The 15,988-nt window shown below is 47.5% G+C and overlaps 1 protein-coding gene across 2 annotated transcripts; it reads left to right on the forward strand.

Moving 5' to 3' along the window:
- The first annotated feature begins 7,289 nt into the window (after positions 1 to 7,289).
- Paox (polyamine oxidase) lies at positions 7,290 to 15,988 on the forward strand. 2 transcript variants are annotated; one of them, XM_036176983.1, is made up of 7 exons: positions 7,291 to 7,551; positions 8,039 to 8,525; positions 9,212 to 9,411; positions 10,664 to 10,916; positions 13,068 to 13,180; positions 13,589 to 13,746; positions 14,978 to 15,988. In XM_036176983.1, the coding sequence occupies exons 1-7, from the start codon at positions 7,395 to 7,397 to the stop codon at positions 15,119 to 15,121; spliced, it is 1,512 nt and encodes a 503-aa protein (XP_036032876.1). In that variant the 5' UTR covers positions 7,291 to 7,394; the 3' UTR covers positions 15,122 to 15,988. The 2 variants fall into 2 exon arrangements, with proteins under 2 accessions (XP_036032877.1, XP_036032876.1); XM_036176984.1 differs by lacking the exons at positions 10,664 to 10,916; positions 14,978 to 15,988 and having other exon boundaries at positions 7,290 to 7,551; positions 13,589 to 13,649.

Raw genomic sequence — 15,988 nt, forward strand, 5'->3', positions numbered from 1 at the left:
GCCGTAGGCCAGGTGGGGCGGGGTGGGGAGCTTGGTCGCCGATGCAGGGCTGCAGTTCTTTGAGAAGGCTGCTGATGTTCTGCGTTGGTGTTGTGCCCATGGCTGGTGCACAGTACCAAGGGACAGGCTGGAAGAGGCAGCTGTGTCTTTTCCCCTGCGCTGGCGTGTGCTGTCGGTCTTGACCGCTGGAAGGTGTGATTGTAGATGTAGCCAAGCGGTAAAGTGAGAGGTGGTTTTGTTTAGTTTTGTGACAGGGTCTCACTATATAGCCCTGCCGGCTGTCTGCTGGTCTCACAGAGATCCGCCTGCCTCTGCCTCTCAATGGGGGGGATTAAAGGCGTGCGCCACCATACTCCACTGGAGAGGCATTCTTTATGTGGCAGCTAACTAGCTTCATAACACCACGTTAGGAATAGCTGTGTTTTTACTAGATGGGAAGATTCACATACATTTAAAAGAAAGCCGAGGTTTTATTCACGTAAATTATCTTGAATTATAACTTTGAAATGTTTAGCAAGTATTAATCAGGACTTTTTTTTGTATTCTTGCCCTGGTCCTGCAAACACTGGGATAGCATCTACAGACAAAAGCAAAATTGATAATTTATTTTTTAAAGTTATTTATTTACGACATATACAGTGTTCTGTCTACATGTATGACTGCAGGCCAGAGGAGGGCACCAGATCTCATTACAGATGGTTGTGAGCCACCATGTGGTTGCTGGGAATTGAACTCAGAACCTCTGGAAGAACAGCCAGTGTGCTCTTAACCGCTGAGCCATCTCTCCAGCCCCTAAAATTGATAATGTAAAGAAAACAATTCGAACCAAGAGAAAGTTAGCAAACTTTATTTCAAGACTAAGGTAGAATATGAACAGATACAGATCACCAACAAACCTTTGCTGGTAAGGAGCTTTATATAGGCACAGGCCAAGCTACAGTGACAGTAGTACCAAAATGAAATGGCTCAAACAAGGGTTTATCTAGCAATGTGGGGCTGGTGTTAAGATCTGTTCTCTGAGTTTAGGGACAGAAGAAGAGTGAGATTATTATATTTGTCAGGGTTCTCCAGAGGAATAGAACCGATAGAAGGTATTTCCCTTGGCTCCTTACATGCACGGACATACCTGGGCTGAGAGGAGAGATGCCGTATCACATGTGAGGACCACTGGCTGGGTGGAGCCTGAGATGACTTCTAGACACAGCTCGACCCCACTACCCAGGTGCTTGGCACCTGCCTATAAAACTCTTGGTGGTTCTGTGGGCTTAGAACCCCTGATCACAGTGGGTCTGCTGCATATGACCCCAAGGTAAAGAGGCAAAATGAAACACTCTTTCTTCAGCAGGAGGCAGGATGATCACACTGTTTCTGCTTGTTCCTGGGGGAGGTTCCCATGAGAGAAGGGGGAACAGTTTCGGGGTACCTGCCTGGAGGAAGGAATGTCCCCATGTCTCTCAGGGTTCCCTGTGCATTCTGGGGCTTGCAGGCTGTGATCCAGTTAGTCCAACAAAGACTATCTCCTGATGGAAAGTTCAAGAATCCAATACATGTTCAGTCCATAAGGCTGGGGGGCTCAGCTGGTCAGCATAATCAGAATCCAGAAGAAGCTCTGATATCAGTGAGGGGATGCCTCAACAGCAGGATATATGAACTGGCCAGTGAGAGTGAGGGTGAGCAGGCCAAAAGCAAAAGCTTCTTTCTTCCATGTCCTTTACATAGGCTGCCACAAGAGGGTGTGGCCCAGATTTAGGGTGGTCTTCTTACCTCAAATCATCCAGTCAAGGAAAATCCCTAGCAGATGTGCCCTGTGATGTAGTCACATTGGCAAACAAGAAGAGCCATCGCAAGTATAAACTGGATTCCACAAAGCCATCAAGACTGGGGGCACAAGACACAGCAGGATCAGAGAAAACTCTCTGCAAGTCTTACATCTGGTAAAGGCCTTGTGTCTAGACTATCCAACACACTCTTCCAACCCAATAGCAAGAGCCAATTGAGCGGTAAAGAACAAAGGATGAACATGCATTTCTTCAATGAAGATGTCATGTCTGAGGGATATGAGAAGATTAGTCACTAGGGAAATACAAATCAAGCCCACTTATACCTTATAAGGCTGAGTGTAACAAAAAGTTAACAGTAAGTGTGGGAAGGCATGTGGGAAAGTTGGAGCCTTCGACATTGGTGGTGTTGTGGGGATCTTTCTGGAATAAGTCCTCAGACACCAATGAAAGTGGAAGAGAGGAGATGTCACCGGTGGACTGAAGCCAGGATGGCTCCTGAAAGGCTTTGAGCCAGGTCTAGTTTGTGTTTTCATTTTATACTCTAAGACCATGGCAGGGGTGGGGGGGGGGCAGACAGGCAAACCAGTGAGGTTTTACAGAAGACTATGTGGCAGTCAGCAGGTTGTTAAGGGGAATGACCCATTGTTTCAGCTATTTCTCTAGGTCATTCTGTTTCAGACAGCAACTGAAGCCACACTTGGCAAATACAAGCAATGCTTTACATAAGTCAGTAAATAAATCACTATATCTAATAATTGGTCTTTCCTACCTTATTCAACTTAAGTGGTGGGAGTACAAATTGGTGTGGTCACTTTGCCTTTGTGAGGTGTATGTGTGTACATGTTATTGGAGATTGAACTCTGGCCCTGCGCTGCATAGCCATAACCGTCAGCCCTAAGAATGGCCACTTTGGGAGCCTGTGATTGTCTCAAAAGTTAAAACAGCAAACCCACTTCTAGGTGGATACCCAAGAGAAATGAAAACACAGCCTCACAGCAGTTTGTAGGTACATAAGCAGCATTAGTCACAAGGACCAAAAAGTGGAAATAGCCTAAATGTCCATCAGAGATCCTGTGTTTGTATAGTGGACACCTTAGACTTTTTTGTTTTTTGTTTTTGTTTGTTTTTGTTTTGTTTTGTTTTGTTTTTTTTTTTTTTTTTTTAAACAGGGTCTTCTATATAACACTTGCTGGTCTGGAATCTGCCTATCTTTTGTAGGTGGGTTTTTTTCTGTCCCTCCTGCAAGCTCTCAAATCACCACACGGAGACTTATTATTAATTATGAAAGCTTGGCCAATAGCTTAGGCTTGTTACTAACGAGCTCTTACAACTTAAATTAACCGTTTTTTATCAATCTACTTTTTGTCTTGTGGTTTTATTACCTTTACTCTGTACTGCCCATGTTGCTTCTTCTCTGTCTGTCTACTCCCCCTTTCTTCTTCCCAGTGTTCTCTGTGCCTGAAAATCCTAGGTACCAGATGTTCAGCTTTTTATTAAACTAGTCACAGTGACATTTCTTCACACAGTGCAAAGGAATATTTCATAACAGTCTTTGTTTCACAAATGCTGGGATTAAAGGCATGTGGAACCATACTGGGCCAATGGATGCCGTTTAATGTGTTAGAATATACTGTGGAGACTGAAGGTACAGCTCAGTGGTAACATTCTTGCCTAGCGTGCCCAAAGGCTTGAATTCCACTCCAATATGAAAAGGAGTAAGTACTGATACACAATGTAATGTGGAAAAACCTTGAAAGCATCACGATCAGTGACAGCCATACACAGGGGCCTCATCCTGCCTAACTAACTCTTCATATGAACCACCCAGAACAGGGTGATGAAAACATTTTGGACTTTGTTGTGGCTGTACAACTCTGCTAGTATGGAAAGCCTCTGGCTTATACACATCATGTGGGTGAAGTACATGAAAATTCTATATTGATAAGCTTTTTTTAAAACAAAAATGAACAAGCCTGATTTGGTTAAGTCAGTCACATAGGAGGTATCATCTGTGGTGTCAAACATGGCCCTCCTGCCTTTGGAGGGACAAGCATGTGACTGTATCTGCCTAGTCTCCAGTGGTCTGTTTATGAGCATGTGACTACCCTAGCTGCAGGGCAGCCTTTTGATTCAGACTGTGGTGCTACATCTAGGAGACAAGAAACACTGCTGTCCCTGCCCTGTACCTCTGGAGGTCCAAAGTGTTATTACCAGGCACTTCATCCAAAGTTTCCACCTCTCCGGGCAGTGGTGGCGCACACCTTTAATCCTAGCATTTGGGAGGCAGAGCCAGGCAGATCTCTGTGAGTTCAAGGCTAGCTTGGTCTACAGAGCGAGCTCCAGGACAGGCACCAAAGCTACACAGAGAAACCCTGTCTTGAAAAACAAAACAAAACAAAACAAAACAAAACAAAAAAAAAGTTTCCACCTCAATTTTCCTGTATCCCAAAGAAATTAACATAGGAACTGGTAAATGAAAATAGATGTATTTGCAGACTATGTCTTTCCTGTAGCAGGGTTACAATTGTATAGGAAAAGTCAGGCATGGTGGGGTACACAGTAGCTCCACTAGGGAAGTTCAGGAAAGAGGGTCAGGAGTTCAAGATCAGTCATGCCTACACAGCAAGTTTGAGGCCAGCCTGGACTATATAAGCCCCCCTTTAACCCCTCCCCAACAAAAAACCAATTTTATAGAAAAGATGAATGAGAAACCAAAAATATACACACCAACTGAGACAGGTTAACCTATCGAGTCTGTGCTTGAAGGGCAAGGGCGCTGGGTCCCAGGCTGTTCTGTTAACAGAATTTTTAAAGATCTCTTGCTTATCTTTTAAGTTTCATAGTATAAATGATGTATCTTGATGTTATCAATCCCTGACTATCTTTCCTACTTCCCCAAGCACCTTCAACGCATCCCCCTTCCCCTTCATGGCACTTCCTCCTTTTGGCAATCCACTGTGTCCAATTAGTGCTGCCTGTTAGAATGCTGATAGATATTGGCTTGATCTTATGTAGGTCATCATTGCTGCAGCGTGTGCATGAATGCAGTGCCATATCATGTCCAGAAGACTGTATTTCATAGCATGCCTCTCCATCCTCTGGGTGTTACATTTTTTTATTTCAAAAATGTTATTAGCTTTTAATTCATGTGTGTATGTATACCATGTATGCATGGGTGCCCACAGAGGCTTGAAGGGAGAATCAGATCCCTGAAGCTAGAGTTACAGGTGCTTGTGAACCACCTGATATGGGTGCTGGCCTGGGAACTGAACGCCAGTCCTCTGGAAGAGCAATATGTGATGTCTCGACCCCAGGGCTCGTATGTTTTCCTTCCCTCTCTTTGATGTTCCCTGAGCCTTGGGGGGTGGATGATGATTCAGATGTTCTATTCAATGTTGTCACTTTATTCTCAGCACTTGGACTAGTTGTGAGTCTCTGCATTAATTGCTGCTCACTGCAGAAGAAACATCTCTGGTCAAGGTTGAGAGCAGCATTAACCTGTGAGTAAAAACATAAACACAAGCCAGGCGGTGGTGGTGCACACCTTTAATTCCAGCACTTGGTAGGCAGAGGCAGGCAGATCTCCAAGTTTGAGGCCAGCCTGGTCTACAGAGTGAGTTCCAGGACAGCTAGGGCTATACAGAGAAACCTGTCTCAAAAACAAAACAAAATAAATTAAAAAAAACCCCAAACCAACCAACCAAACAACAGAAAAAAAAACCAACAACAAACAACCAAACATAAACATTTAGATTTAGCAAAATGATCTCTCCTTCCCCTCTAGGGCCCAAGACCTCCTAAACTTTAGGTCTGGTTTACTGTAATAAGCATGAATTCTCTTCTTTGGAGCAGGTCTTCAATCTAATCCAGTTGGTTATCTTTATAACCTTTGTGCTCCTATGGGCCAGTGGACACATCTTACTTGGCAGTCAGTGTTGTAGTATGTGGGTACTGACACTGTAATAGCATTGGTGACTTTTCTCCTACAGCAGCATGCATAGCAACTTTTGGCCCTATGAAAACTAGCCAGCAGGAAGAAAGTTTTCACATCAGTTCCAACTTGATTTTCTATGTCTGGTGAAACCAAACTGTTAACAGAAGTTTTGAGAATGGGTAGAGGAAAATGGTGGGTATTAAAGACTGGAATTTTGGGTGAACCAGGCCTGGTAGAGTTCTTTGTCTCTAGGTCCATTTCTTTGATAGATGTAGGGTGGGATGCCTTTGCTATCTTTTCTTTGGAGGTCAGCTTCAGCTCCCAACTCCCAAGAGCCTGTTAAACACACTAACTGTGCAAGTGAACAAGGGTGATGTTCTAAGAGCTGAGTGGAGGGCACGTACCACCTGCTCTTTAGAAGATACCTTCTCCAGAAAGGGATTCACACACAGGCTCACGGTTCCCACCCCTGTCAGAGCCAGCACCCGTGGCGTACAGCTAGTGAGTTTTATTTCCCTATTGCCACTTCTGCTTGCTCTGAGTGGGGGGAGTGAGTGAAGGGGCAAAGACATCTTCGCCCCTCTGCTGTCTGCTTGTTTTTTTACTCTTTTGGGCGTCCCACCACCCAGCTCCCAATAATAAATCACACACGGAGGCTTATTCTTAATTATAAACACTTGGCCTTAACCTGGCTTGTTTCTTGTCAGCTTTCCTTAATTTTAAATTATTCTGTCTTTTTTTCCTCTGGGATTTTCCTGATCTCTTGCTTCTGTAAATCTTACTCTGGCTTGCTGTGTATCTGGGTGGCTGCTCCCTGATGTCCTCCTCTTTCTTTGGCTCTTTCTTCTTTCCTCCCAGATTTCTCCTTCTATTTATCCTCTCCACTTACCAGCCCCACCAATTTCTCTCCCCTGCCTCACTATTGGCCATTCAGCTCTTTATTAGACCATCAGGTGTTTTAGACAGGCAAAGCAACACAGCTTCACAGAGTTAAACAAATGCAACATAAACAAAAGCAACACACCTTAATATTCTATAATACCCCTTAGCCTGTGAGTGCTGCTCTAGCAGAGCTTGGCCCAATCAGTGTTCTCAGCTTAAAGGATCCCTGTCTTCACGCTTTGAGTAAGCATGGGGGTCAAGGACTATACATTTCCTAGCAGATTCCACTTTGAGCTGATACTCCAGCAGAAAGGAGACTAGAGCTATGGTGCACTCTGTGCTTATAGGAGCCGGGAAGGATGCCTCCGGAAGACCAAGTAGGGATGCTGGCTCACATTGACGAATGGCAGCCACACCCACACCCCTCTTAAGGCGACTGTGGGCGGATCCAAACAGGAGGGGCGTGGCTCAGAGCACCTGGAGCTTGGACGCATCCGGGAGCCACTAGCCTACGTGGATCACACAGTGATGACACAGTGCAGGCCACGAGACATCCACCTCCCTCTCTTCGGGTCCAGTTCCGAATGTTCATCAAGGCTGCCGGGCCCTCGCCTGTCTTCCGCCTGGTCCCTCCGGCTCCCCATAGGCCCCACCCCTCACCCCACCTCCAGCCCCACGCACACTCTCTTGCTCCTTCCCTACATAGCTCCACCTAGTTCCCCGCCTCTGGCCCCGCCCCGCCCGCCTCTGCTAGGGCAGCCTACGGCCACCGGTCGCTGGAGGACCCTGAACAAGCTATGGCTTCCGGCGGCCCGCGGGTGCTGGTGGTGGGCGGCGGCATCGCGGGGCTGGCCGCTGCGCAGAGACTCTGCAGCCACTCGGCTGCTCCACACCTGCGAGTCCTGGAGGCCACTGCCCGCGCTGGGGGCCGAATCCGCTCAGAACGCTGCTTCGGTAACCGCCCCTTGGGCCCCTTGACCGACCCTGGACCCCATCCGACTGGTACTAATCCAGGAAGCTTTTTCAGGCTCTTGGGGTAAAGGAACACACACCCATGTTCACCAGACCCCGAAAGTGAACTGCCCAAAGTTGGAGTACACACCAGGGAAGGCAACCTAGGACCCTGCAGTTTCCTTGCTCAGCCCGGGGGTGGGGTGGGGTGGGGTGGGGGTGTTCCTCTCGGTTTCTCTTTAAGTGTCCTCAGAAGCTGGTACAGGCCGTCTTGCCTCTCCCCAGGATTTCCCTAAGCTTGATCTGGTCAAGCTTGATCTAGTGAGCCTTGCCTTTGGGGAACCACTTGACCCGAGGGATCCTGAGGTCCTGGTATACAATGGGACCTTGTGACTCTCAAGATGTCCTCAAGAGTAGTATGCTTGGGAAAGGGTGGGACTGGTTTTTCTGGAGAGAAAGCTTACAGGTAGCATTTCCTGTGCCCTCCTAGGTGGTGTAGTGGAGCTGGGTGCACACTGGATCCATGGGCCCTCCCAGGGCAATCCTGTCTTCCAGCTGGCTGCGAAATTTGGTCTCCTGGGGGAGAAAGAGTTATCAGAGGAGAACCAGCTGGTGGAGACAGGAGGGCACGTGGCCCTGCCCTCCGTGAGCTATTCCAGCTCTGGAGCATGTGTGATCCCGGAGCTGGTGACAGAGATGGCCAGTCTGTACTATGGACTGATAGACCGGACCAGAGAGTTCCTGAATGCACCCGAGACCCCAGTGGCCAGCGTTGGAGAGTTCCTCAAGAAGGAGCTAAGTCAGCAGGTGGCCAACTGGACTGAGGATGAGGACACGAAGAAACTCAAGCTGGCTATCCTGAATGCCTTCTTCAATATAGAGTGTTGCGTGAGTGGCACCCACAGCATGGACCTGGTGGCCCTTGCACCGTTCGGGGAGTATACAGTGCTGCCGGGACTGGATTGCACCTTGGCTGGGTATGGGTCACAGCTCTGCCAGCTCTGCCCATCCTGTCGGGGCAGAGGCACTAGGCTGGAGAAAGGAGGGAAAAAGGAGAGAGAGGAGGCCCGGAGTGGGCAGGTGAGGGAACTGCCCTCCCCATTCAGAGAAATTGGTTGCTTTTGCTCTTAGTTCTGTTTGTTTTAGCAAGAATGTTTCTAGGAAATTGAGAAGGAACTATCTTGAATGCTCATTTCTTCTGATTTCCTGGGGCCTCTAGTGTGCCAGGTGTTACACAAGGTGCTTCATTCAGGTACATAGGAGCTAGAAGGTTGCTCCCCTATGGTAGTCGGGGCTGTACCTGTTGCCAGGCACATAAACATTTGGCAGGGCTGCTCCCCCACTACCCCCCATCAAGCCCAAGGCTTCTGTTCAGCTGGTAGGCATTTGTGACTCAGGAAGTGCACAAACATGGGCCTGGTGTGGTAGTGGGGAGCTCTAATTCTCATGTGACCTAGTCAGTTTTGTGACCCTCATTAGCCAGGAAGTAGATGTTAAATGGTCTTGTGTTTTAAGGGATTGCCCCACCAAGGCACTCTGCCTCTCTTTCTGGCTTTGAATGATGCTCCGATTGAAGCTGGTGGCACCTTGGATGTCTTCTTTCTGCCATGGCTACCCTTCCAGAGCCTGGTTTGCCACAAATCAACTTCTCTTTCTCTTCTAGTGGTTACCAAGGACTTACCAACTGCATACTGGCTTCCTTGCCCAAGGATTCAGTGGTTTTTGACAAGCCGGTGAAGACCATTCACTGGAATGGGTCCTTCCAGGAAGCTGCTTTTCCAGGGGAGACCTTCCCTGTGTTGGTGGAGTGTGAAGATGGTACCCGCCTGCCTGCTCATCATGTCATCGTCACCGTGCCCTTAGGTAGAACTCACTTTTTCTGATCAAGTTTTCTGTCTATATCCCTACCCCAGGCACCAGTGGCCCCTGGTTTTTCCTACCCTCCCTTGGCTCTGGGTATTTGCTCAGCGGTTGACTTCATGTTTTCCTCTAGGGATTTTTAGATGGATGAAAGCACTCCTATCACATTTTGTAGCAGGTGTAGCCCTCCTGCCTCATCCCACTGAGTGCTGGAGTTACAGGCATGAGCTGCCACACCCGCTAATACTTTCTTGTGTAGAGATGTCATTATTAATAAATACTGGTGGGAGTCTAGGAGTTCTCTCTGCTCTGTTTCACATGGTGTTTACATGTACATTTCCAAGTGCTTCTGTGGCTACATCATCATAGATTGAGGAACAGTTTGTTCTTGAAGACCTAGATAGGAAGCCTCCTCTCCCATGCCCACTGTGTATGGGGAAATTGTCCCTGTCATGTGCCTGCTTGTGGCCTTGCTGGCTTCCTGTTGTACTGATTTCCATCCTTCCTTTTTTAAGTTTTAATTTTTATTTTGAGACAGGGTCTCACCATATAGCCCTGGATGGCCTGGAACTCACTGTGTTAACCAGGCTGGTGTCAAAAACTCAGATCCACCTGCTTATGCCTCCCACGTGCTGGGAAAAGGCCTTGCCCTTCCTTTCTTACTGGCTTCAAGCAGATGTTCTCTCCTCTGGTTTGACTGTTGTTTGTCTGACTGTGGCTAATTTTTTTTTTTTTTTTCTATTTAGACTCATCTAAGTGTGTTCAGTGACAGAGTGCTTGCATGTATGAGGCCCCGGGTTCAATTTCTAGCACAGTAAAAGGCAAAACAAGCCTTCTGGGTGAAATTTGTGTGGTGACTACTATAGACTGACCCTGAGCAGTGTGACTGGCAGTTAGAAATGGAAGGTCAGGAGTGAGATGTCCCCACAGAGTCTGTGATGAGGGGGTCTGTAGTACCCCTCCAGCATTTGGTAGCGGTCAACCTTGAGTCCTGATGGTCCAGCCTTTGGAATTTATCTCCAGGGACCTGAATGAACGTATGAGATGCTTAGAAGCCCTTTGTACAATCAAGTCAGGTTCCTGTTGATGGAGATTCTAGTTAAAATGTAACTTTTTGCTGTCCTGGATCTCACTCTGTAGCCCAGGCTGGCCTCTAACTCATAGAGATCCTCCTGCCTCTGCCTCCCGAGTGCTGGGATTAAAGGCGTGCACCACAGGACCCGTATCTTAAACCACATCCAATTCTGAATTGCAGGTTTTCTCAAAGAACATCAAGATACCTTCTTTGAGCCACCACTGCCTGCCAAAAAGGCAGAAGCCATCCAAAAATTAGGCTTTGGTACCAACAACAAAATCTTTTTGGAGTTTGAGGAGCCCTTCTGGGAGCCCGACTGCCAGTTCATCCAGGTGGTATGGGAGGACACATCACCCCTACAGGACACAGCCCTCTCACTCCAAGACACCTGGTTCAAGAAACTCATTGGCTTTGTGGTCCTGCCTCCTTTTGAGTATGTATGCATCGAGGAGCTCCAGGGAAGCTCTTACCCGCTTGCTCCTCTTAGCCTGGTGGAGGACCCAGCTGGGTGTGCTCATACCGGGGTTTCTGGGCGTTTAACTGGAGGAGGGACATGAGCTCCCAAAGTGTTGGTTACATACTGCAGCCTGGCTCCCTGAGAGACAAACGGAGGCCCAGAATGTGTTCTTGGACTCTTGGAATGTCCATTCTAAAAAAAAAAAAAAGTATTGAAATTCTGTAGGATGTTGTGATTTGTAGATACAAAGAAATCTGAAGTATGGATCTGTCTACACCTGGAGAAGTAGTACTTAAATGGGTTCGAAAGACCCTTCAGAGACCCACAGTTAACCAGATGTGGTGATATACTCCTGTAATCCTTATACTAGGTAGGCTGAGGCAGGAAGAACATGAGTTTGAGGCTAGTCTGGGCCATATAGTGAAATCCTATCTACAAAACATAGATAAGACCCACAGATGAAAGTCTATAGGATGACTCAGCCATCCTGTAAAGCAGTGTACACGGACTAGGTACTAATTCAGGAAGTACCACCATGCATGGTCTCAGATGGGACTGATTCTGATAGCATCAGAACACATTGAACTAATGTCGTGTGGAGGAAGAAGTCCGCACTCCACTTAGAGACCTGGCAGGAAAGGGCCGTGTTCTTAGCCTAAAAGACTAAGTGGCAGCAGGAGCCCACAGCTGCAGAGCAGCCTTCTGCCTGGGGGGGAGGAAGGGAGGGAGGGAGGCATTTCATAGGAGTGCACCTGACCCTCAAGGAGTGTGGAAACAGGCCATGGCTGCCGTGGACTTAGACTCCATGTCTCACTGGCATTGAAAAACAACATTTTCTGAAAAATCACATGAATATGATTCTCTTTTTCTTAAGATTTCTTGTGTATGTGTGGGTGTTTTCTCTGCATGTATGTCTGTACATGTATGTCTGTACCTGTATATTCGTGCAGAGCTTGAGGAGGCCAACAGAGGGCAACTCCCTGGAACTGGAGTTAGAGAGGGTTGTTAGCCACGATGTGGGAGCTAGGAATCGAACCCTTGGTCCTCTGGAAGAGAAGCCAGTGCTCCTTTACCATTAAGCCTTCTCTCGCACTCCACTGTTCCTTTTTCCTAACTCCATATCTGTCTAAATAAAGTTCAGTATAAATGAGGACGGAAGCGGCTGAGAATCCTGTGTCTTCTGTTAGGCCAGGTATCAGTGAGAATTAAAGACAAGCAAAACTGCCACCTTTTAAATTCAACTTGTTTGAGAAAATATGTCCCCCCCCACCCTGTGTGTTTCTAAATATGTGTGTGTGCTTACTATGTGTGGAGGCTAGAGGTTGACTTCAGGGATCTTTCTCTGTCACTCCCTACCCAGTTTTTCAAGACAGGGCCTCTCACGGAGCCTATGGCTAATTGACTGGCTTTCCCTTGACACAATTTGTGTCATTCAGAGAATGTTGGTTCGTGCAGTAATGTCCAAAGCTAAGTTTATCAGTATCACCCTGGTATTTGAAGACTATCAGTAGAAGCTGTTACACTGTTGGCAACATATACAATTTTGCTGAAATTCCAGGTTTCGCTTGAGAGCTTAGATTTCATTGTTATCAATATGTACTGTGAGCTTTCTTTCCCCTGAGAAAATATCTGCTCAGTATTGTGGTTGACGAGGTGTCCCTGTATATAATGAGGAGGTGTGTGGAGGAAGTGCTAGGTCCGTTGGCCCCAGACTCACCGAAGGCATTCTGAAAGTTCTTTATGCCCCTTCTTATTTCTTCACCCAGATAGAGGAAAATGCAGCCAAGGGCCAAAATTTAATAAAACCAGCAGCTTTTATTATTTCACCAAGGACCTTTTTCAGGTGAAATCGGAACCCTTCCCCCCTCGCCCGGTGTGCCTGGCGGTGAAGAACATGGAGCCTACTGGTGTGGCTTGTTGAGCCTTCCATTCTCGGAGGGACAGTTGAACCCCTCTTCTCTTGCACATTGGTACAAGTGACGGAGTGGAAGCAGCACACGCTGCCTTAGTGTTGTGTAAATAGCTGAGACCCTGGGAGAGCTCTGGGGGACTATTCTGGGTGGTGTTGGCCCTGGCATAGTGTGGGTTGTGGCCAGCGCATCCATCTCTATCTTTCTGTGCATACAGGTCTTCACATGTGCTCTGTGGGTTTATTGCTGGCCTGGAGTCAGAGTTTATGGAGACTCTGTCGGATGAAGAAGTGCTTCTTTCTCTAACCCAAGTACTCCGGAGAGTGACAGGTACTCCCCAGCCATATGCTCTTATTGGCCAGTCTCTAAAGAGGAAGTAAACCCAGAACAGGGAAGAATGGATTCTGCTCTGCACATTTCCAAGACAACCATCTTCCTGGGTAATGGGCTAGTAACGGTTTGCAAACACTTGCTAGTTTTATTTTCTAAAATCTTCCACCCACAGTACATACAGTTGTCCCTAGTCAGGTGCTTTCAGGTAGGGAAACTGAGGCTCAGAAGGGCATGTCAGTTCACTTTCAGGAGGCATCTCATGGTGTTGCTTATTGGCACCAGCTGTCCCTGTGTGGTGCTGGAAGAGCATCTGAGACAGGATGCCTTAGGAAAACACACACTGGCTTGCTTTTCTTCCAGGTTAGTTGGAGTTCTGGGTTAACATACTGCATCTCTGTGTTTCAGGAAACCCACAAATGCCTGCGGCCAAGAGTGTGCTGAGGTCTCGGTGGCACAGTGCCCCATACACCCGAGGTTCCTACAGCTATGTGGCTGTTGGCAGTACTGGTGATGACCTAGATGTGCTGGCTCAGCCCCTCCCTGCTGATGAAACTGGTACCCAGGTATAGTGGCCTGCCTTGGTGTGAGCCACTGGGGATCCTGCTGCTAAGGCCTAAACTTGATGTGGTGTGAGTGATGGGTGGGCAGTGATCTCAAAGACTCAGAGCCATTTTCTTTTTGAAAATAGGAGTAACTTAAAGTTGAATGTGCTGGCATATACTCATAATCTCAGCACTCAGGAGGCAGAGGCAGGAGAACTGTTTTGTGTCTACAGCCAGTTTGGTCAATAGAACAAGTTTTGGATCAGCCAAGGCTAGTAAGACAGTCTCAACAAATTCAGACCCAAATGAAAAATGTGTTATTCATATCAGAACCACACATACCCATGGTTTAAGGACTTTTACAGTGCTTGCTACAGAAATAAAATGAAACAAAAGTAGCTGGTAGGAATACCATCTTCTCCCCAGACTCTGCTTCCGGCTGTTTTGGTTCTTTTTCCTTGTGTTGGGGATGAAGCCCTGAGCATGCCAGGCAGGTACTCTGCCACTTACTGACACTTCCCACAGCTCTCCATCTGATTCTAAGATTGAAAGCACATGTTCACACTGTCACTTTAAGACATTTGGGGGGGGCATGGTAGCTCAGGCCTTTGTAATCCCAGCTAGAAACGTCACTACAGGTTCTAGGCTAGCCTGGTATACAAAGTGAGAGTCAGTCAAGCCAGCCAGAGCCACATAGTGAGACCCTGTTTCAAAACAATTTAATTATGGAAATCATCAATTGTAGAGCAGTAGGTGGGGCAGTAGGTGCTCCACCCGCAGCAGGATCTGCCCATTGTCCCTTAACTTATTGAGTATGCCTCCATGCAGATATTCCGGTGCATATCTCTAAGACAGCTACTCAGTATCACCTGGTAGTCACTGTTCAGTTTTCCAGGTGTCTCAGATAGCTCTACTCAGTATCACTTGGTAGTCACTGTTCAGTTTTCCAGGTGCCTCATGGTCCTTGTCAGCTTGCTATTGCCGTGTCACTTTTAGATGTTGGCAGTGACTTCTTACCACTATGTGGTGTATTCAGTTTAGCCCCACTCTCCCATGGTAGTTCAGCAACTCTTCTGGTCATGGTTCAGGGCCCTACCACCTGGGAATCTCTTAGTACTCACACACCTGCCTGGCGTGGGCAGCGATGTCTTCTGCACATTTGCGGATGGGTGGCCAGGGGCTCTGTTTTCTGTGTATTTCTCCACAGCTGTCCCATTTGCATCCCTGTTCTAATACAGTCTGTTTTCTGCAGCTCCAGATACTCTTCGCTGGGGAAGCCACACATCGGACATTTTATTCCACCACACACGGGGCCCTCCTGTCTGGCTGGAGGGAAGCGGATCGCCTCATTGGTCTGTGGGACTCAGAGGTGCAGCAGCCCTGGCCCAGGCTGTGAGTGCCTTCTGCTCTGCTCTGTCATGGGGACTGACAGAACTCCTCTGTCTGTGGGGTACATGATTTTTCAGTCTGGTTTGAGGTCTTGGGATCTTACTGGTAGCTTTCATTTTGGGGAAGTGGTCTCATTTCTCATATCTGTGGTTGGAGCCTGGCTTGGTCTGATCATGGATGCCTCACTGTGTTGTTGCACACATAAAGCAGTGAATACCACCTGTGTCTAGAGTACTTCCCATACTGCATCCAGTTCTCAGCCTGTTCCCACCCAAGTCCAGGTCCCATCTGCCCCTTCTATCCCCAGTTCATGGCTTTCCCCTCTGGGTTCTTTGGGCCTTAGGTTCTGTGGTAATGCTTTGTCCTGTTTTTGAAGGTGTTTCCACTACTGTTGACCAGTACCACAGTATGGCTAATGAACCTCCCTTTGATCATTAACGGATCTGGATGAACATGTAGAACTGAGGAGACTGGGTAGGGCAGGGAAAGGCATCCTATCCTGGCCTGGCTTGGGGTTTTTTGAAGAAAAAAATTATTTAAAGATTATTGGGGAAGCAGATTGGCCAAGCACAGGGAGGGTATTGGGGAAGCAGAATATGGAGGTGGGGTGAGGAAGGGTGCTGGGGAGCCAGGAGTGTTGGGGTAGACATGGGGAGTGTGTTGGGGAGTTAGACAGTGTTGGGTAGGTCTCTTGGATATTTGGCACTCTGTCTCACTGCATCCTCCCAGCAGCTCCAGGACAGGTCTCTTGCTCCCACTTACAGAAGAGACAGAACACTTAGACTTATTAACTCCTGTGCTGCATCTATCGTAAGAGCTTGCACATATCTGTAGCAGGAATCTTAACAGGTCTTATTAATAAAATCAAAACCGA

The sequence above is a fragment of the Onychomys torridus genome, chromosome 1, assembly GCF_903995425.1.
Source record: "Onychomys torridus chromosome 1, mOncTor1.1, whole genome shotgun sequence".
Classification (NCBI taxonomy): Eukaryota; Metazoa; Chordata; class Mammalia; order Rodentia; family Cricetidae; genus Onychomys; species Onychomys torridus.